At 38.0% G+C, this 22,337-nt stretch overlaps 1 protein-coding gene across 2 annotated transcripts; it reads left to right on the top strand.

The window, feature by feature from the left end:
* The first annotated feature begins 493 nt into the window (after window positions 1-493).
* numa1 (nuclear mitotic apparatus protein 1) lies at window positions 494-18,517 on the top strand. Of its 2 annotated transcripts, none has more exons than XM_038267901.1 (24): window positions 494-587; window positions 851-914; window positions 1,027-1,112; window positions 2,524-2,594; window positions 4,102-4,190; window positions 4,271-4,345; window positions 4,495-4,585; window positions 4,716-4,881; window positions 5,014-5,153; window positions 5,238-5,349; window positions 5,475-5,592; window positions 5,798-5,938; window positions 6,025-6,138; window positions 6,638-11,419; window positions 11,535-11,744; window positions 11,831-12,021; window positions 12,733-12,870; window positions 13,621-13,726; window positions 13,816-14,002; window positions 14,089-14,237; window positions 14,317-14,604; window positions 15,017-15,118; window positions 15,228-15,539; window positions 18,334-18,517. In XM_038267901.1, the coding sequence occupies exons 2-24, from the start codon at window positions 879-881 to the stop codon at window positions 18,355-18,357; spliced, it is 7,728 nt and encodes a 2,575-aa protein (XP_038123829.1). In that variant the 5' UTR covers window positions 494-587; window positions 851-878; the 3' UTR covers window positions 18,358-18,517. The 2 variants fall into 2 exon arrangements, with proteins under 2 accessions (XP_038123829.1, XP_038123828.1); XM_038267900.1 differs by lacking the exon at window positions 18,334-18,517 and adding an exon at window positions 16,630-16,885.
* The last annotated feature ends 3,820 nt before the right edge of the window (window positions 18,518-22,337 follow it).

Raw genomic sequence — 22,337 nt, 5'->3', positions numbered from 1 at the left:
CGCGGGCTCAATGTAGTTTGTTTGAGTGGCATTGCCATAATGTCACGTCATCGGGAGGCGCAAGGCCCATGGCGAATTCGGTGACGTCATCAGAAGGCGCAGGGACCATGGAGAATGTCTTCGTAAAATTGTCCGTTTATAAACAGCAATCCCGCTTTCGAATAAAACCTACACCCCGCTATAATTACTTTAGTAAGCTGTCCAGACCAATCAAAATGTTTTGCGCAATTGTGCAAACGTTAAAACAATTATGTATTGTGACGTCATCAAAAGGCGCAGGCCCCCGAGTCAATCTGGCAGCCCGAGTCAATCTGGTACCTACAACGGCCCACAAAGCCTAGGCGGTGTATTCGAAACAGGACCAGGACGTCGCCATATTTACGTCCTTACATTTTCCGGCTTTTAATCCAATCGCCTTCGTCTATTCCAACGTGCGTTAAATTGAGGACCCCGATTGGCTGATTCGATCTTCCACGGATAGTTTAAAATTTTGTTGCGTTTGTTCAGATGAGGTTGACCCGTTGAACAAGAAGTTGGTTGAACAGAAGAAGACAACGTCCAAAAGGGAATAATTTTCGACATTTCAGGTAAATCCCTATTTAGGGAAGCTATTTATTCTGGTTTGAACGTTAGTAAGCGGGCGTTAAAAATGCAGTTAGGGGACATTAGCGTAGCGTTAATGTTTCAGCAGCGCCGCACCTCAAAAATAACTCAATGCAGCAAAAAAGTGGCGTTAATGTCAACTTTCATAACATAATTTTTAACTAATTGGATTGTACGCTAAATGTGAACAGATATGTTTGCCTATTTTTTTTATTTTTGTTGTAATATTTTTTTTTTTTTATCTTAGTTTGAAATCCCTTTTGGGGGCAGCCAAGATGTTACACCCGGTTGTCCAAGCTCTTCTCAGCTGGGTAAGTTTATGTAAAAATACATTAATATACAGAGATCCATTGAGATAAAATAACTCTAACAGTTTCATAGAATACCTTTTGACTTTTCCTATTTCTATATGTTGTTTTACAGGTCAATAATATCAAGCTGTGGGACAGGGAGATCCAGATTAAAGATTTACAGGATGGGGCTGTCCTGCTAAAACTGATTAATCTGCTGTAAGTGAGACCGTTGAAATATGGGTTTGTTTGTCTAAAGAGGATTACCATGCCCTGTAAACAACCCTGTCAGGGTAAAACCACTCTGTCACGTTTCCTTGATTAGATGTCTTTAAAGATTAACATCTAACAGAGACTATTAAAGTGTAGACTTGATATCTTTCCAGATCTGGATATTTAGGTATTTTAAGGGCAATGATCGAACAAAGACATGGAAGCTGTGAAGCCAAACACAATGTGTATTTGTAGATGATATTTTGCAGTATTTGGTTTAATTTTTAGGTTAAAGGAGAAAAAGCTGTGTTGTTTCCATTTTAAAAAGATATTTTCTAAAGAAGATTAACTAAAACAGCAAAACTCTGCCATCTCTAGTTTTTTTCCATTCTGATTCGGAGTGTAAATCTTATTTACAAATTTTTTTTTAATTATTTAAATGTAATTATTTAAATTATTCCTTAGGTCTGACTGCACTTAAAGCATATTATTTTAAAAGAACTGGATAGCTTTTTATAGAATATTCCCCATTGGTACATCAAGTACAACAAAATTAAAGCTTATCTAGTTTCAGTGTTCTTATTAAGATGGATCATTAAAAGTGTACAATACTGTCTTATGTTGGACTAGTACTTGTTTTTACTACACATATGCAGTGGTGTCAAAAGTACACATGTTTGTTACTTAAGTAGAAGTATAGATACTGCAAAAACACTGGTAAAAGTTGAAGTGTCAACTTGACCTCTTTACTCAAGTAAAAGTGAAAAAGTATGTGCTCCAAAAACTACTTGGAGTATAAAAGTATAAAGTAACCTTTAAAAAAAATGGCAAAAAACAGATGCCACTATATGAATTGAAAGCTGTCCAACCTTTCAGACATTTCGACATATTTTTCTGAATCCGACATTGTAGCAAGGCATAGACAATTCATGTTTGAAGTTTGAAGAACACCTGCTTGCTTCTGATGATTCCCTTTAGCTAACCAATCAGTGTTTGCGTTATATGACTCATCCAATTACACTAGTTTTCACTAGATCTGGATGGCGCCAATGACCTGCATTGGATCGTGCACATGACGTGAAATAAATATTTATAAATATTAAATCGAAGCCAAGAGTAACAAGTAATGTTTGTTTTAAAAATGTAAGTAATAGAAAGTACAGATACTTTTGTGAAAATGTAATGAGTGGAAGTCAGAAGTAGGAAGAAAAATAAGCACCGGTAATGGAGTAAAGTATAGATACCTGAAAAGTGTACTTAAGTACAGTTGCGAAGTATTTGTACTTTGTTACTTGACATCTCTCTGCACATATGGGTATATTAAGTCACATGTCAAGTGACTTGGAGAAGTGGCAAAGGATCAGTTTCCTGGAATGGATTTTTTTTTTTTAAGCATTTCGTTTTTTTGTCCCAACAGGAAAAAGAAACCAATTCCCAGTTCCATCAACTCTGAGGATCGGTTGCCTCTCATTAGAGACTTCTTAGAAGGTAAGCCTTCTCAATTCCCCAGTATCAAGTGATTGTATGACTTACTCAGCATCTTATAAAGTTCTCTAGAGTCCTGCCTATTATCTAATAATTTCATTTAAAGCATTTAGACGCACATTAAAGACAGAGTATGCCTTAACGACTTAAAATTTTGAGATCCCTGCCTACCAGAATAGGGCCTTGTCACACCATTCCAATTTAGCCAGCATATGGCCGATGTCCCAGAATCTCCTAAAACGCTGGCATATGCTGAACTTACTATGTATTTTTTCAATTTTAACCATATACATAGTGTATTTATAACAAGTCTGGAACTTATGTCTAAAGACTGCCTAACTTATGCATAATGCACACCAGCGTAATGCCATAAATGGCATAATTTAAAGCTTCTCCCATCAGTCCTGTCTGCATAAAAAGATGTCTTTAATTGCGGTATTCATCTAGCTGCCTCTTCATGCTCACCCTATGATGGGGATGAAGTCTGGAGGAGAACTGATGGTTTCCTCATGTGAACCCCCTTTTATACCAAAGCGCTGCCAATATGCCATTAAACAGTAGCTGTAAGTTAGAAACGTGCTCAGCGGACGCCTTGAACACGTCAAATACCGGTACCTTGAAATGCGTTGGGGATAGGTTATGCACACGTTACTCATAGGTTTTGGATAAGCTGGACACCATGACTTATGAGTAACTTGCACTTAACGTATGTCAACGATTATATAGTTTACCTATAACCTATGCCCCATGTATGGCACACACTGGATTATGTTGGGAAATTTTGAGTATGCTGAAAATTTCTTAATGTACTTGCCGTACTTTGACGTGTGCCAGCGTGTTTCAGCATACTTCAGTGTGCTTATAACCTATACAAAACTTATCCAACGTATGCCAGCTTCTCTACCAGATTTTTCATACGTCAGGCATACGCTGGTCTAAATCGTCAAGGTGTGACAGGGGCTTTAGTGCAGTGGACCCAATCTTGGTTCTCAGTCCCAACCACTGATCTTCCAAAGTCATCTATGGGTATAAATGACCAAATATTGCCTTTGACAATAAGAAGTATTAATAGTTGAGAAATTAAATGTTTTCTTACAGCCCTGAAGATAGACACTGAATTTTATCCCGTGAGAGTGGCGCCCATTTCATTATGTCGCCGTATCACTCCACTTCCGGTGATTAGGCTCTTTAGGAAGCCTCTTACCAAATTATACCACTAGGAAAACACATTCCCCCCAAACCCTCTCTCTCCACTGTTTGGAAGGCTTATATACGTAGTTTTTGGGACCGAACTGAACTTGATTCTTAGTAATTCCTTTGGACACAACTCAAGCTCCTCTTGTGTTTTTATAGAATTACTATGCTGTTTTTTGAGGGAAAGAAATTAGCTTTTCTGTATTTGAGTAAATATTGTAAACGTATACAGGAACAGTCATTTCCTTCTGAATAAACTGGGCTTGGTTTTTTTTTTTTCTTCATATGACTAAATTTGTGTATTTTTGTTCATTAGGGGAATGCAGGTTCAACCCGGAAAAAGGCAGTCCTATATCCTGGGACAACATTCGCGCGGGAAACAACCTGATAGTGGAAATTTCTAAGGTAAGCTCAAATGTGATGATATAAATGATACAATCACAAATCAAAACTCATTCTGATTAGATTTTCTCACACTCCCCCAGGTGCTTGTTTTGCTTGTCTATCATGACATGATGAATGAGCGCTGCACGCTAACAGCATTGGATTGTGACATAGAGGTAAGCATAAAGCATCTTTGTGTATATTATACAAAATATGTTTTGGAGTTTTTAGGAATATTTGACTAGAGTGGTTCTATTTCAATCTAAAATACATGGATTTATTGGTGAACTTTCAGGTCATTGTGTGTACGTTATCTGTCTTTTAGGAGGGGCTTGCCAGTGTGACCTATTATGTGATGGAGAGTGAGGGTTGTGTTTATTTGAGCACAAAACTTGATGCATTCTTGGCCAGGAGATGTAAGTCGACACCTTTTACCAATAAATACTGTAAGAGGAGAAAATATTCTCTTAAGACAAAATATTGTGAAAAGCAACAACAAATACTTCAGTCTTGGTGTGGATTAAGATGTCAACTGAATGGTTTCAGGTCTCAAAGTTGCCCGAGAATGCTTGGACCAGACGGTAACCACCTCGAATTCTACCTGTAACATGTCCAGCATGTCCTCTCTGTCTGGCGATGACTCTCCAGTTTTTATGCGCACAAGAAAAGTTGATTTTGTTGACTTGGAACAAGTGGCTTCCTCATCTGTCAGGTACTGATGTGAATTTTAATAAAATCCACATTGAGGCTGTTTTGTCAAGCCTTCTACATCATAAAAAAAACTATTTTTAACTTTTTCTCATTCACATCTCATTCTTCACCACTCTTAATTTGATTTCTACAGGAGTTCTCCTTTGGCTGATGTTATGAATACACCCAAATTTCAGCTGAGGAAAATGCAAAGAGCGATAATGAAGGAGAGAGAATACAGAGATAATTTGGAGAAAGAGCTCACCACCACGCTGGAACTCCTTGCCCAGAAAGGTAGCACAAATAGTTTATTGCACAATGTTTTCAGCAACTTTGACCACCTTTACTCTGCACATTAATTCATTCATTTTTTCTCAGAATCCCACAACAATCAGTTGCAGTACCATCTAGATAAGCTAAAAGAAGAGCAAGCCAATCAGGAGCAGACTATCGCAGAACGACTGAGTGAGATTGAGGCCAAAAAGGACTCGTAAGTATTCAAAAGGGATCACATGTCTTACTATGTTAAATAAAACATCCAAGAGGGGAAAAAAACTTCTGTAAATAGTGTAAAGGTAAAGGGGAAAAAAACAATTTGTGATTTGTTTTTTGTAGTCTGCAAATGAGCTTTAATGAGCTGCTAAAGCAGAACAAGGACTTGAAGAGTACCTCTGGTCATATGGAGCGCAAGGTGGACGAACTTACAGGAGAAAATGGGGAACTCTCCTTTCAGGTAATATTTTGAGAAGGCTCTAATTTCTTCTCATTAACACGATATACGTTACTTGCAGGTTGGTTTAATCGTAAATATGGTTGCATAGTTAGTAACAATCAGTAAACTTAGTTTGGTTTCTTATTTAGCTTTTTTGACATTTGAAGATCAAATTGGGTTTTTTGTTGCACACCTTATTTTAAATGCGTTATTTAAATATTATTAGATGAGAGCGGTTTGTTCCAAGCTGGCCATCTTTGAGGCTGAAAATGCTAGACTGACTCAGGCTCAAGCATATGCTGAGGAGGACTGGAGAAACAAAACAAGCCACCTGCAATCAGAACTCAACCAAGCCACCACACAAAAGGTGACGTGTCGTTTCTCGTCGTTGTTTGTCCAGAACTGGTGTAGTTTTAAGGTTCATATTTTTAATTCTGGTTCCTCTTTCTTCAGGAATTCCTGTCAGAACAAATTCAGATCCTTCAAGGAAAAATTTCCTGTTTAGAGGAAGAACTAAGTAGAGCGAAAAAAGAAGAAGTTGGAGAAAATATGGGTCCAATAATTGAGGTAAGCGGGGTTTCTTTTTCATTTTCCAGATCCAAATGTCTTTCTTTCAATCAATTCTACCTTTTGTCCATCTTTACTTTTTCCTCTTTATTGATCAATGTGTCCCTACATACTTCCTCTTCCCCATCTTTGTTTTTCCTCCCTGTTTTTTCAGTGTCCTCTTTACTTTCATCCTCCCTCATTTTCTTTGTTCTTTCCTCCTGTGCTTTTCTTTTTTTTCTTTCTCATTCCCAACTTTTTTGTGCCAATGTATGCATCCTTTCTGGGGTTTTTTTCCAGCTGTCAGATTTTAAGATTATTCACTGATTCATAGATTTATAATGAATGTTTATTTTTAAAATAATGAAAATGCAGAGACGTGAAAAGTTTAGACAGACCTTGGAAAAATGCTATCCTTTACCTTTTAATCAGATCATCATATGGCTATAGAGAGTTTGATTTCTGAAAGTTTGGTCTCATGATAAAAATGTTAATAAGATGTCTCTTCTTAAATCTCCAGACAGATAAGTTGGAGACTGAAATTAACAGTCTGAAGAATGAGCTTGAGAGCACACTGTGCTCCCTAAAACAAGCGGAAGAGCAGATACAAAGCTTAACTCAAAAGTTGAACAAATGTGAGGAAGAATTAACCCACTACAAAGAACTACTTCAACAGCAGAAAACCCAAATGGAACAAATTATTCGAGCCAAAGATGAAATTATGGATAAACTGCGTAGAGATCTGGATGAACAGAGGCTGGTTCTTGAAAAGGAAATCAATGATCTTAAACTTCAGCAGGAAGATGCTGAGCACCAGAAAACTGAACAGGTTGCCAAACTACAACAACACATCACTGCTTGTGAGCAGGAAATTCTAACACTAAAGGAGAAAAAGAAAGAAAACGAAAATCTTTTACATCAGACAGATGTGAAAGTAAAGGACCTTGAGACGAAACTAGTGGCTGCTACCACTCTGCTGGCTAATAAAGACCAACAAATTTGCAGCCTAAACAATGAAGTTCACTCACTTGCAGAGGAGAGTAAATCAAGAAGAGATGAAATTCAGTTAAAACAAGATGCACTTGATAAGTTACTAAAGGAGAAATTAAATGAAGAGGAAAGTCTTCATCATAAAATTCAAACCTTAACAGTTTGTACACAGGACCTTAGCACATCTCTGAAGCAGGCTGAGCAGGAAATTCAACTTAAGAAGGACCTACTGGCTAAAACTCAGCAAGAGAACACTGAAGAAAGGATTGTACTTCAGCAGCAGATTGTAGGCTGCCAGGAGGAGGTGCAGAGGCTGAAAGTAGAGATTTTGGAGAAAACTGAGCTGCTGATAAAAGTCAAGACTGACAGCACACAACATTCAGAATCTCTTCAGAATGAGATCAACCTGCTAAAAGCTGAAATAGAAAGTCTTAATGATGCACTGAGAAAAGCTGAGCAACAGGTTCTGACCCAGCAGGATGAGCTGACAAAGCTCCAGCAAGAAAGCTGTTCTCAAAAAGAAGTTTTGCAAGAACAACTGTTTGCTTCAGTAGAGGAGGTAAAGGGCTTGAAGCAGTCAATCCAGGCTAAGGAAGATCAGATCCAGTTACTGGAAGATAAGAATTCAGAACAAGCGGACAGTTTGCACCAAGAGATAAAAGAACTGAAATCTCAGGTTGAGTGTCTTAGATCATCGCTTTCGGCATCAGAAGACACCTTAAAACTGAAGGAAAATCAGTTTGAAGAACAACAGCAACAAAGCACCCGGCACATGGAGGCCATTCAGATGCAGATGGTCGCATCACAAGATAAGGTAAAGGAGTTACAAGCAGAGCTTAACACTAAAGAGGAGCAGATGGTTCAGCTAAAGACTGAGACATCCACAAAATCAGAGTTATGGCAGCAGGAGATTGAATCTCTCATTGGGCAGATAAAAAGCATCACTCATTCTTTGGAGATTGCTGAGAACCAAGTAAAAACTAAAGAAGATCTCTTGGCTAAACAAGAACAGGAAAAGGCTTTGCAAATTGAAGAATTAAGAAAACACAGAGAGGTTCTTGAGTGCCAGGTTAGTCAACTCGAGCAGGACATCAAATCTAAAGAGGATGAAGTCCAGGCATTGAAAACTGATCACTGCAAGGAGTCAGAGGCCCTGTCTGATGAGATGCAAACTCTGAAGAGTCAAGTCCAATGTCTGAGCGAATCCCTAAAGTCTGCAACAGATCAAGTATTGGCTAAAGAAAACCTGCTGGCTCAGAAGGAAGTAGAAATATCTCAGCAAAAAGATTCGCTAGAAAGCATGAGGGCAACCTCTGAAGAAGAAGCAAGAAGACTGAGGGAGGAGATAAAGGTTAAAGAGGAAATGCTTAGTAAGAATAATGATGAGATGAATGACTTAAAATCCCAGGTTGAACGTCTTGGCTCTTCTCTGAGGGAGGCTGAGGAGAAGTTACGGTTCAAACAAAACGAGTTAATGGAGAAGCAACAACAGAGCACTCAGAATATGGAGGCCATTCAGATTCAGATGGTTGCATCTCTAGATGAGATTAAGAAGCTAAAAGCAGAGATTGATGCTAAAGAGGAGCAGATTGTTCAGCTAAAGGCTGAATCATCTTCAAAATCAGAGTTATGGCAGCAGGAGATTGAATCTCTTAATGACCAGATAAAAAGCATCAGTCAATCTTTGGAGATGGCTGAGAACCAAGTTAAAACCAAAGAGGAGCTCTTGGCCAAACAAGAACAGGAAAAGGCTTTGCAAATTGAAGAATTAAGAAAACACAGAGAGGTTCTTGAGTGCCAGGTTAGTCAACTCGAGCAGGACATCAAATCTAAAGAGGATGAAGTTCAGACATTGAAAACTGATCACTGCAAGGAGTCAGAGGCCCTGTCTGATGAGATGCAAACTCTTAAGAGTCAAGTCCAATGCCTGAGTGAATCCCTAAAGTCTGCAACAGATCAAGTATTGGCTAAAGAAAACCTGCTGGCTCAGAAGGAAATAGAAATATCTCAGCAAAAAGATTCGCTAGAAAGCATGAGGACAACCTCTGAAGAAGAAGCAAGAAGACTGAGGGAGGAGATAAAGGCTAAAGAGGAAATGCTTAATAGCAATAATGATGAGATGAATGACTTAAAATCCCAGGTTGAATGTCTTGGCTCTTCTCTGAGGGAGGCTGAGGAGAAGTTACGGTTCAAAGAAAATGAGTTAATGGAGAAGCAACAACAGAGCACTCAGAATATGGAGGACATCCAGATTCAGATGGTTGCATCTCTAGATGAGATTAAGAAGCTAAAAGCAGAGATTGATGCTAAAGAGGAGCAGATTGTTCAGCTGAAGGCTGAGACGTCTACAAAATCAGTGTTATGGCAGCAGGAGATTGAATCTCTAAATGGGCAGATAAAAAGCATCACTCATTCTTTGGAGATTGCTGAGAACCAAGTAAAAACCAAAGAAGATCTCTTGGCAAAACAAGAACAGGAAAATGCTTTGCAAATTGAAGAGTTAAGAAAACACAGAGCAGTTCTTGAGTGCCAGGTTAGTCAACTCGAGCAGGACATAAGATCTAAAGAGGATGAAGTCCAAACATTGAAAACTGATCACTGCAAGGAGTCTGAGACCCTGTCTGATGAGATGCAAACTCTGAAGAGTCAAGTCCAATGTCTGAGCGAATCTCTAAAGTCTGCAACAGATCAAGTATTGGCTAAAGAAAACCTGCTGGCTCAGAAGGAAGTGGAAATATCTCAGCAAAAAGATTTGCTAGAAAACATGAGGGTGACCTCTGAGGAGGAGAAACAGAAACACAGGGAAGAAATACAAGCCAAAGATGAACAAATGGGTCTCTTAGAAAATCAACGTTCTGAGCAGGTCATTGTTTTACAACAAGAGATGAATGATTTAAAGTCTCAGGCTGAATTTCTTAGATCATCACTGAAGGCAGCGGAGGACACCTTAAAATCCAAGGAAAATCAGTTTGCAGAACAGCAGCAACAGAGCAATAAGCAAATGGAGGCCATACAGATGCAGGTGGTTGCATCTCAAGATGAAGTTAAGAAGTTAAAAGAAGAAATCCAATCTAAACAGGAGCAGATGGTTCAAATACAGACGGAGACCTCTACAAACTCGAAGTTCCTGCAGCAAGAGGTTGAATCACTAAAGGACCAGATAAAAAGCATTTCTAATTCTCTGGAAATTGCTGAGAACCAGCTTAAAACCAAAGAAGATCTCTTGACCAAGAAAGAACAAGAAAATATTTTGCAGGTCGAAGAATTAAGAAACCACAGAGCAGTTCTTGAGGAGGATCTGAATCAGTTGAAGCAAGACATCAAATCTAAAGAAGATGAAGTCCAAGCATTGAAAGCTAATCACTGCAAGGAGTCAGAGGCCTTATATAATGAGATGCAATCTCTGAAGAGTCAAGTCCAATGTCTAAATGAATCTCTAAAGTCTGCAACAGATCAAGTATTGGCTAAAGAAAACCTGCTTGCTCAGAAGGAAGTGGAAATATCTCAGCAGAAAGATTCACTTGAAAGCATGAGGGCGACCTCTGAAGAAGAAACAAGAAGACTGAGGGAGGAGATCAAGGCTAAAGAGGTACAAATTGTCCTTCTTAAAGAAGAGGGATCCACACAGTCAGATATTTTACACAGTGAAATAAAAGGGTTGCAAAAACAGCTTGATGATATGGCCAAACAAATGAAAACCACAGAAGAAGCACTTCAGAGGCAGACCCAGAAGCTAAATAAGCAGGACCAGGACAGTAATTGTCAGAAGGAGCATCTCCAGGAGCAACTGCGCTCTTCTGATGAACAAATTCGGAAGATGAGAAGTGAGATCCAGTCCAAGGAAGAACAGATGGAGCTGCTGAAGACTGAAAATGCAGAGAAGTTGAATTTGTTACATCAAGAGCTGATCAAGGAAAAAGAGGCTCTAGCTGCAAGCCTTAAAACAAGAGACACCATGCAGGACATGCAGTTGACCACCCTGAAGGAAAAGGAGGTTCTTTTTCAAGAGAAGGAAATGCTCTCGCTCAAGATGGTCCAAGCAGAGGCGGACCAGAGAGTTCTCAAGGATAAGCTTATAGCCATAAGCTTTGAGAAAGACAGGCTTTTTCAAGCCAATCAGGCCTTGGAGAGAGAGAATGCTACCTCTCATAAATTGAAGGCTGTGATGCAAAAAGAGCTTGAGAATATGAAACTGGAGAATGATCAACTTTTGAAGCGGAAAGACAAGGCTGAAGGATTGGAGCTCATCAACGAAGAGCTGGAGAAACGACTTGCAGCCAAAGAGGAGGCTGTTGAACACTACAAGGCTGAGGTTGGTGTAGTGACTAAAATGATAAAGTCAATGCATCTGAGTTTTTGGGTTGTAGCTTGGTTTGGTTTCAGATGTTTCTCACCAATGTGTCAATTTCATCGTCTCAAATTTCCAGATGCAGAAAGCTATGAGCCATTACAACAGCAAGAAGCAACTTCTCCAGAAAAGCGAAGAGGAAAACATGGAACTCAAACAGGCTTTAGAGATTAAAGACAAGGAATTCAAGGCTGTTGTTTCCAAAAATAATATACTCCAACTTGACCTGGAGAAAGTCCAGACCAATGAGAAGAAACTCAAGGCACAAGTGTCCAGTTTAGAGGCACAGGTTTGTACTGGAGATTTAGGTATAATACAGAAATGTTAACACGTTCAGTTTACTGATTTTCTAACTCTCATCATCAACCTCTTTAGCTGGCCTATGCTGATCAAGTCCTCAGATCACAGAATAAGATACATGGTAATGGAGGATTGGCAACAGAGTCTGCTTATCCAGAGGTTTCCAGGAAGCACTCTGGTGTTAGCACTAGAGCACAGCTGAGGAGGTCTATGAGCTCTGACAGTCTGGACCAGAGCTCACTGGAGGACTCTCTTAACACTACAAGGTAAGGTCTGAATTATGACTGATTGGCGTTGGGGGTTGATACTGTAAAAACAATTTAACCAAGAATAGTGTCTTTATACTGAAAAAAGCAATGGTTTCAATTTATTTTATTCTTAGACTTGCAAAATCAAATCTTTATTTATAGATTTGATATCAATAGACAGCATTTAGCATTTAACTGCACATGTGGTTCTTGAATTGCATCTAAAATAAAAAAAAGGCACTGAAATTGTTATTTGTTACAACTTTTACAACAATACAAGTGACCAGCTGTGCTTGGAAGAATACCATTCAGTTTAAGAGGCTTCATATCTTATTTAACGGGTCTATGGGTTCTTAGCTTTGAAAATAAAGGTGACTAAGTCAGCTCAGATGATGATGATAAAAAATTACTTTATTTAATTTTATGGAAATTGCAAATAATTAGAGCAGACTGCTGTTCAAGAATTGCAGCAATGCTTTATAATGAACCCCCTCTCAATGTAAAAACAACATAAAAGAAATAAACTGTAGTCATGAGAGGCTTATAATGTAGTAATAGAAATTCCGTATGATAAGTTAATTTCAAATTTATTGTAATTGTAAAAGATGGTGCATTTTTTTTTAAAACTGACAAATACTTTAGTTAGAAATATACAAACACTGCACCTGCTCCTACTGTTTGCGTAGCTGATCCCTGATTGCCTCTGCTGTTTATCTTTACCTTTTACAGGAAACTGTCTGCACCTGATGAATCGAGCACGCCGCTAGTTCGAAGCTCTGAGCGTCTAGCAGCCAAACGGCGGGGCCTTCAAACAGAGTCCCTGGAAACGCTCTACTTTACTCCCATTAACGTCAGAAGGACGAAAAGGTACATTTCATGCTTCAACAGTCATTTTAGTGCATAGGTTTATATTCCTAATGAGTTTCTGGGAGAATTTTGGTATTTTTACAGAATGCAGGACACTACTCACACTTGAATGGGGGGGAAAACAAATTTCCAGTTAAGGAATGAAACTTAATAATGAAATGTTTATTGATTTCTAAACACAATAAAAAAAAGGAGCATTCTTTAAGTGAAACAAAGTGAGAAAGATCAAATTACTGTTAGGTTAGAAAAAGGGTCCCAGACATTTTCAGTAATAAAACAAATGTGTACAGTTCCCTGATGTTGGTTGAATGTTTTCAATTTTGGTCAGAAAATGTTTTTGGTCTATTCCAAACAATATTCTTTTATTTTTTCCCAAATCAGTCTGTTTTAGTCACATTTACTGTGATACTAAAATTGTTAGTAAAAAGGTGGAGCTTGGAGTCTTTTTAATGCTACCCATTAAAAAAGTCTTAAATTGCATCAGCCATCTTTATAATTTAGACAACTTCTGTTCCCAAAGATATGTACAGAATACCATGATTGCATATCTACTCTTAATTTAACTCTTCCTTTTAAAAGCAGTGTTCGTTTAGATCGTAGTACCTGGAACTTACCCCAGATACCTGATCTTTTCCGAGGCCTATAGAGGCTTTGGTGACTCTACTGATTCAACGCTTCTTGTTTTCGTTCCCATCCTGAAATGGATGCAGGAAGGAAATGATAGCTAAATTGATTGTTTGTTGTCCTTAGAACCAGCGATGATTCTGATAGTGAGCTGAATTCAACCTTCAAAAATCCAACTTCCTCTGTCAAACGGCGCAGAACCACGCAGGTCATAAACATCACCCTGTCCAAGGTAGAGAAACATCTTTGACCCCACACAGTTTAAACACTAATATTTCTGCTCTGGTTTTTATTTACTTATTTATTTTTTTACATTTCTAGAAAACACCAGGAATCGATGAGGCTGATGAGACCTTTTACAGTTTACATTCAGCTCACTCACACCCAAACCTCGCCCGTGCTCACAGTACCCAACCTATGTTGGATACACAGACCAGCAAGACCAATACTGCCAGTGATCAGCTTATTGGTCTTCCAGGCTACAGACGGAGCACTATCCAATCACACAGTGAGCTGATATCTTTGGTTTAAAACTTTCTTTAATAGTTTAATTAGATGATGTTTTTAAATGGCTTTCTTTACGATGCATCATAGGCCAGATTTCAGCTACCAGTGCACTCTGCGTTGGAGCAGAGAATGAGCCTGATGGTGGGCCTGAGGATTGGCTGAGGATCGCAGAGCTGCAGGCCAGGAACAGGGCCTGCCTCCCACATCTAAAGAGCAGCTACCCTGTAGAGTCAGAGGTCGGGAGGAAACACATTTGAAAGTAAATCAGATCTGTAGCAATTAGTTGTCTAATGATTCCCCTTTATTTATTTCTAGACTGGCCAGAACACTGCTCTAATTTTCACCGATGAAGAGCTCCGGACTGGTGACCCCTCAGAAACAATCAGAAGGGCGTCCATGATGCCGGGCCAACTGCAGGACTCCCTTGTCTCCCATCGCCACTCCCTCATGGTGGGGCAGACAGGCGTTGGTTCTGGTTCGCGTCGCCTGTCCTTGATGCCAGGGCAGCTGCCTGCAAGACAATCCTCCTCCTCTCAGCTGAAAGGCCCAAAGAGCTCCAAGCAGTCCACGTCCACCTTGTCTGTCCACCAGACCTCACCTGAGGTTGTTTTGCTTGTTTCTTTTCTTTATTACATGATGATCGAGTTTTTCAGATCTACTAAGTCAGACAAGATGCCAAAAAGTAGAAAAATCACTCTTTATTATTAGTCAGAGACAAAAGAACTTGGGGTTGATGAATACAAACTGAAAGCGTTTTTACAATCAAAGTTTAATATTGTTCCAGACCTGCTAGTCTTAAAATATGTGAAGGATCAGAAGCGATTATGTGAAAATCTTTCTGATCTATGGCTAAAGGGTCTATGCATTACTCAGAACATGTTTATCTGATCATGTTTTGAAGCTTTTAATCTTAACTCCTCAAATTTAAGTGAGTTGAACTGATTTAAACTGGAATATAAAATGTATTGCTTCCTTCATTCACATTTATTATGTTGGTCTTTATTTAAATTTGCAGAAAAGGGTCAGAGCCAGCTGCTTCCCTCGTCCACTCACTCCGAAGAACAAGAACACGAGCAGTGGATCATCCAGCACTTATCTCCAACCTGTCCTCAGTCCTGTGAGTACAACACGTGTGGTAACACCTACAGTTCATTACTTGACTGAAAAACCAAAGTATTTCTTATTGTTGTAGGGAGATCTAACCGTTTTCTTTAAATTAAATCCAGGCGGAACGTCGTCAATCTATGATGTTCACCATTGACAACACCCCAAAGAGCAACAGCTACTTAAAGAAAGGGCTGAACAAACTCCGCAATTCTACCAGGAAATCCCCAGGAAAAGGCCAAAAAACGCCTTTGGGGAAAAATCTTCGGAAGGCGGACGAAAACTCTCCTGCAGTGAATTCTCGTGCCACAACGGGACGATCTACCAAAGCCGGAACCTTTAAGTCACCACAGGCTGTGGCCAAAGGGCAGAGGGGATCTCAAGCCACCAGCAGGTCTGCAAAGTCTCCTGGACTGACCGCTAGTGCTCGGAAGGTAAACACACACAAACAAAATGAATAAAAGCAGCAGCGATCTATAAATGCTACGAGTGTCAAACTCAGTTTTATATAATTCAATATAGGTGTGACCTACATTAGAGTAATGATGAAGTATCACTGGCCAAAGCTCACAAGCTTTATTGTAACATGACAGCAACCCACTTCTCGCTTTTTTTCTGAATGGGAGGGGACCAACAACTCCCAAACCCTTTTAAACATGGCTCCTAAAGCTGTTGCAGGGTGCAGTGTTTCGTTGCATACTTTTTTTTTCTTTCCTAAGCCAACAGGAGACATGATCTTTTCTCTACATCTTTTAGAACCAAATCCCAAAATCTGTTTGGCTTATTTACAAAGTTTTAAAGAATATTCAAGCTTTATTTTCCTGTGTTGGTCTGTAGTTGTATTCCATGTTATGTTACTGCTTCTACTGTTTTCCTTCCACCAGGTGGCGTTTTTGCTGTTTTAACCTGTGAGCTGTTTCTCCTCTTGGATTATTCAGGATCTATCTTGTTTTATAATTTCCTTAGGTTTGCAGGGAAGCTTCTCTTCTTTAAACTTTAGACTATTCTCCTAATGATCCACTTTATTAACATTTAAAGTCACTGGCCTGTGTATATATAGATATGTAGGTGTGTGTGTGTGTATGTAAAGGATTCTATTTAAATACATATTATGCATCCAAACTTCCTCTTGATTTATTACACAAAATGTGTGGATAATATGAATAATGAAGGGGCTGAATCATTTTGAGACTCACAGATGAACCACATCAAGCCAATACTTGTACAAATTTCTGGAAAAAGTCCTACTTGCTGCAGCAAAACCTGTAACAAGATCTCCATCTGGTTGAACAGGTTTAAGAGTTTCATACATCATAAGAGTTTCCATATATTTTGAACTGGTGCTGCTTTCTAAAGGAAGAAAAAAAAACATTTCTGCACAACTGTGTTGTACTCTGAGTTTTGCTGCAATGAGGTTCTGACTTGATTTTGTACAGCACTTTCTCAAACAATTTACCACATTAAAGTCAAACATTGTTATTAGGTTGCAGTAATTTTAGTCGTGAAACTTTTTTTTTTTTCCAGAAGCAAGTGTTAAATCAAAAGAAGACCAAGTTGTCTGACGTCCAAGAAGGTTTAACTTTATTTTTTAGTTTTTCTTATGGGTGGTTCTCACATCCAGGTGTAACAGATGGTGTTCCAACCTAAAGGGGAATAAGAGGGTCTGCACGTTTGTTTCGGTTGCTCTAACAAGGATTCTACAAGGTTTAAATCTTGAATTGATGATAAACTTCAGTCTTACATATGCCTTACACTTAATTTATATAGAAATTTAAAGGAAAATTCCGGTTTTTAACACTTTTAGCCCCTTTTCTGTAGTGTCCAGGATGAAATCGAATGATCGACACCAAAATTTTGACAATTGGTCCTGTCTCTGCTATTTGGCTCATGCAGAATCCCCCCCTGGCTGCTTCAGAATGGCTTCCATAGTGCATGTCCGATAATGTCCTTAAAACAACCTTAAATGTTCTTTTTTTAAAATATGCTACTCACCGGGTCGTCAGCGCTGTTCAATGACGTTCCAAAAAAAGTTTCGTAAAGAAAAACCGTTCCTGTCTTGTTTTATTTTGCATTTTGTAAATCCCAGAACTATTTTTTCCGATACATCACAACCGCTTATAAACTTCCGCTTCCCGTTCGAATCTGAAGCGTTGCACACTCCAGGCCACTAGTTGGCGACAATGTTTGTACTGTCAAACTCAAAGTCCAATATGTCCTCCTCGAGAATCCACCTTTCGTATTCCATTTTCAGAGTTTTTTAAAGTGTTTAACAGAGACGTTAGCACCTCGACGTCGGAGTACACAGAGTGAAGCAGAAACACTTGGGCCTTGCGAAAAGACTACAACTAAGCGTAAACAGGCCCCCTTTCCGTTTCCGGTGGCGGAGGGATATTGACTATTCCAACAGAACTCAATGGGATTTACAAAATGCTAAATAAAACACTACAGGAACGTTTTTTCTTTACGAAACTTGTTTTTGAACGGCGTTGATGACTCGGTGAGTAGCATATTATAAAAAAAGAACGTTTAAGGTTGTTTTAAGGACATTATCGGACATGCACTATGAAAGCCATTCTGAAGCAGCCAGGGGGGGATTCTGCATGAGCCAAATAGCAGAGACAGGACCAATCGTCAAAATTTTGGTGTCGATCATTCGATTTCATCCTGGACACTACAGAAAAGGGGCTAAAAGTGTTAAAAACCGGAATTTTCCTTTAACATTTGAACATCATCCTGACATGAAGCTTTCCTTGCAAAACTTCAACAGTATCTCTGAAAAGGATTTAGTGTAGGTTTAAGCAATAAAAATCTACCCACTAACAGTTCCTAACGGTATTGTTAATGATAGAGGTGTTGCTAATGAGACTTTGGCTTAAAAAGGTGTTTTCAACAGTTTTTCTGTTATTGGCTTAGACCTAAGACTGTTTTTTTACAGTAACTCTCAAAATTTGGTATCAAAGACGTTTAAAAGGACCAAAATCACATTTTCTAAAACAAAAACTGCAATTACAAAAAGTTAATTTATCTTGTTTGTATTAGCCTCAAGAATATTCTCAATACTCACTAGGGTGTTTCTTTTGCATTAAATAAATCCTAGAAATAATTAAAGTATGTCTGGAACTTGCAGAAACCCTGTAGGATTCTGTTTTATCTGTTCAATTCATTGAAAAGAATATCTTATATAAACTACAAACTGAAGCTTTGTTTTTCTTTTTTCTCTCCACACAGGCTCTGAGACGGATGAAGGTTTAAGGGCTGGTTTCCAGGGAGGTGTTTAGAGTGAAAAGTTGACCTGATAAAAATTTTTTTTAATTGTGCCCTCTGATTTTTTTAAATTTTATTTACCCTTTAAATTCTGTACATATGTCTGTACAATATTTACATATGTTCTAAATAAAATGGAGCAATAAATGTTTCTGTTTGCTCATTAAACCAGAGATGGATATCGAGTTCAGGTTTCAGATTTACAACTATAACTGCCACTTCGGTCAGTATTTTAGAAACAGTTTAGCCTTCTAACAGAATAAAGGTAGAAGAGACAAGACTATTAAACGCATTTATTTAAACGTGTGGTAACAGGGTGAGGAACTAATGTGCATTAATCTATTTTGTATCATCCCAACCTTATTTTTTAAATGTATTAATCTTTTTTTATGTGATGGAATTGCACTAAATCATTTTAGTTGGTGAAGATGGAAAATGTATAGAAATATCGTTTATTGTCTCGGAAAGGGGTAATTCCGGTGTTTAAGTGGCAAAGCAAAAAAAAGGAAATGGATGCACCCAGATGCAAGCATGGATAAACTAACAAAAAAGTTTGAGACTAAAAGATCTCAATGAAAATTTAAACAGACTTTAAAACAAAGCAAATGCACGCAATTACCAAAATTAAATTCTTAGGTAAAAATACAGTGACTAAAAATCCACAAAAAGTGCTCCTGATTGAGCTTAAGAAGTGAAATGATCATTTAAGTTTGGAAAAACTACGATAATGTGGGTTTCAAACATTTAGTTTTGTGCCATAATGGGTATAAAATTAACATAATTGTAGTTCTTGTTCTGCAAACAGGTTCATACATGAGATTTGCATTATTTTTCAACTGTCCAAGGACAGTTGGTCATTGGATCATATTAGGACAGAGCTGAGCTGACCTTCCTGGTAGCTTTGCCTAACCTCTTCAGCTGCAACAAGAGGATCAGTGAAAAAGGTCTTCTGTAGAACCTGCTGCACTCCAAAAGATCAACAGAAGCTCTGAGTTTTCCTGCTGTGACTCCAATCCAGTTAACTGTCAATATGAACACCCAGATAATCTAGGAGTCCAATATTTTAGCACCAGATCTCTGCACTTGGGCTAAATTTTATTAACCTATGTTTAGAGGCTTAAACTATTTTATTATCCCTTCAATGCCGTCAAGAAACAAAATGAATTTGTAAAACACTTAAAGTATGTTTTTTTTAAATTAGGTTTTCAAATGGATTCAGCTTTTCAGGGTTCTTCCTGTATAGAATACCAGCCTTCAAAATAAGAGCTGTTGCAAATTTAGGGTGGCTTGAAATTAACTGCTGAGCTCTAGAAGGGTGTTGCTGAGAAGAAGATAATGAAATAACTTCGTTATTTAATATATGAAGCTGATCAAATATTTTTTTTCTTCACCAAAGGGTTCCTGGCAGAGAATTGGGAATGACATACAGCCTATTTGAATAATCAGAATCAGCTGCTGGTTTATGTGCAAAGATAAATTATATTAAAGACATTTATAAACCACAAAAAAAGGAAAATGAAATAAAGATAAAGCTGATTAAAATGATATTTTTTGATGGATTTAGGGTAGAAGCAAGCCATTTCTTGAAAACCACTCAATCCACAATTGCATACAAAAGTTAATGTTTTTTGTTCATGTTTTTAAAAATATTTTTTAATCTATATAATATATTAATATATATTTTAATTCAAGTGTTCCCTGGTAAAAAAATATTTTATTTTATTATTTTGCTCTTCAAAGATTAAATCTGGATTCTGTCTGAACCAATCCCCAGGTTTATTATTACAGCCTATAAAAAAACATTTAGGTAAAAGATAAATAACTAAAAATCCCAAAACATGCACGGTTGCATCATAACTAGTGTCTGTCTATTTTCATATATGATATTGGTTAGTTAATTAAGACTATTGCAGCAACTTCAGGAAACAAACAAAATGCCAATATTAGGCTGAGGTCGGGCCGTTCCTTGTCTGACGCGCTCATTGAAAAAAGAAATCTGGTGAGATTGATATGGTGCTGATGTGAACTTTATTCATAAATATATATATATTCATAAAAGTATCTTGTCAAAAAGCTTTAAACCCAGACAAAAGAACATCAAAGCATCTTCATTCATTTATGGCTCCTAGAAAGGCTTGCAAAATATGTGGAATTGAAATAGGCCTACTCAATAAACTTCAGAGAATTGAAAAAAGACTTCAAAGCGTAATAATGGTTATGGAAGCCCATTTCTGCCACTCTGATGGGAAAAAAAAAAACTAAGCTATCTCATAATTATGACTTAGATATCCCAAAATAATATCTCATAATTGTTCCAAAAAGTAAAAAAAAAATATCCACTGGATTTTGTTTCCAAGTTTAGAGATGTTGCGCTTCCCATCCAGGAAGCTTTTTCAATTCAAAATGTCAGAATTAGCATTATGTTTGAGGCTTTATAGAGTGGACCAAAAACCCAACCTTTTTTGGCTTAATAAACATGCAAATTGAATCGTAAGAACGGGTCTGCCACTTAGGAATGGGCAGATGTTTGTCTGAGTCCTCCAAACCAACCTTAAACAGAGGTTGGTTTGGAGATGGACACAGATTTCAGCTTTCAAAAACCTTCATTCCAGCAATAGATTTGATTCCTTCCCGCTATCGTAGCAAACCCCCACCTCCTCACAGCGGAACAGAACACCTCGCCTGTTCAGCCCGGCCAACAATTCTCCCTAACAACCCCCCTTCAGAGACAGACCAGTATTGGGTATTGCAGGCTAATAAAGAACCCAAACGACCCCATTCCTAAAGGGAGGACCCGTTCGTCCGATTAAATTTGCATGTTTTGTAAACCAAAACAAGGCTTTGTTTGTAGTCCACTCTATAAAGTCTTGAACTCAATGCTATTTCCAGAGGTGTCAAGTAACGAAGTACAAATACTTTCTTACTGTCCTTAAGTACACTTTTCAGGTATCTATACTTTACTCCATTACTTATTTTTCTTCTTGCTTCTGACTTCTACTCATTACATTTTCACACAGGTATCTGTACTTTCTATTCCTTACATTTTTTAAACAAACTTTACTCGTTACTCTTGGCTTCCATTTAATGTTTATAAATATTTATTTCACGTCATGTGCGCCATCCAATGCAGATCATTGGCTCCATCCACATCTAGTGAAAACTAGTGTAATTGGAAAAGTCATATAATGCAAACACTCATTGGTTATCTAAAGGAAATCATCAGAAGCAAGTAGGTGTTCTTTAAACTGTAAACATGAATTGTCTATGCCATGCTAAAATGTCAGATTTAGAAAAAGATGGATTCAGAAAAAGATGTTGAAATGTCTGAAAGGTCGGACACATGCGAGAGCGTATCGTGAGATGGAGACCAACAAGACCTCCCTCATCCTTGGCCCTATCTCAAAGAATTTTTCTAAATAGTTGAAAAATTGAGCTTTCAATTCATTTAGTGGCATCTGGCTGTTTTTTTTTAAAGGTTACTTTATACTTTTATACTTTAAGTAGTTTTTGGAGCACTTACTTTTTCACTTTTACTTGAGTAAAGAGGCCAAGTTGATACTTCAACTTTTAAACTGCAGTCTCTATACTTCTACTTAAGTAACAAATGTGTGTACTTTTGACACCACTGGCTATTTCTGACATTTTGAATTGGAAAAAGCTTCCTGGATGGGAAGCAAACATGTCTTCAAACTTGGAAACCAAGTTCAGTTGATTGCTTTTGAACTTTTTTTGGAACGACTATGACCTGGATGACCGAGAATCTTCACCAGCGCCTCATAATTATAGGTTTCTCATAATAATGATATACTTTCTCATAATTAAGAGATAGCTAAGTTGAATTTTTTTTTTTGAGCAGATTGATAGAAATAGGCTTCAATAGCACATCAATACCATCCCACATTGTTAGAGAACATAAAAAAAATGGCCTGTATCCAGATTATGATCTGGATTATCATCATCATCAAAAT

This window comes from Cyprinodon tularosa, unplaced genomic scaffold, assembly GCF_016077235.1.
Source record: "Cyprinodon tularosa strain WSP-4 unplaced genomic scaffold, ASM1607723v1 ctg69, whole genome shotgun sequence".
Lineage (NCBI taxonomy): Eukaryota > Metazoa > Chordata > Actinopteri > Cyprinodontiformes > Cyprinodontidae > Cyprinodon > Cyprinodon tularosa.
This window is presented reverse-complemented; position numbering and strand designations above follow the sequence as displayed.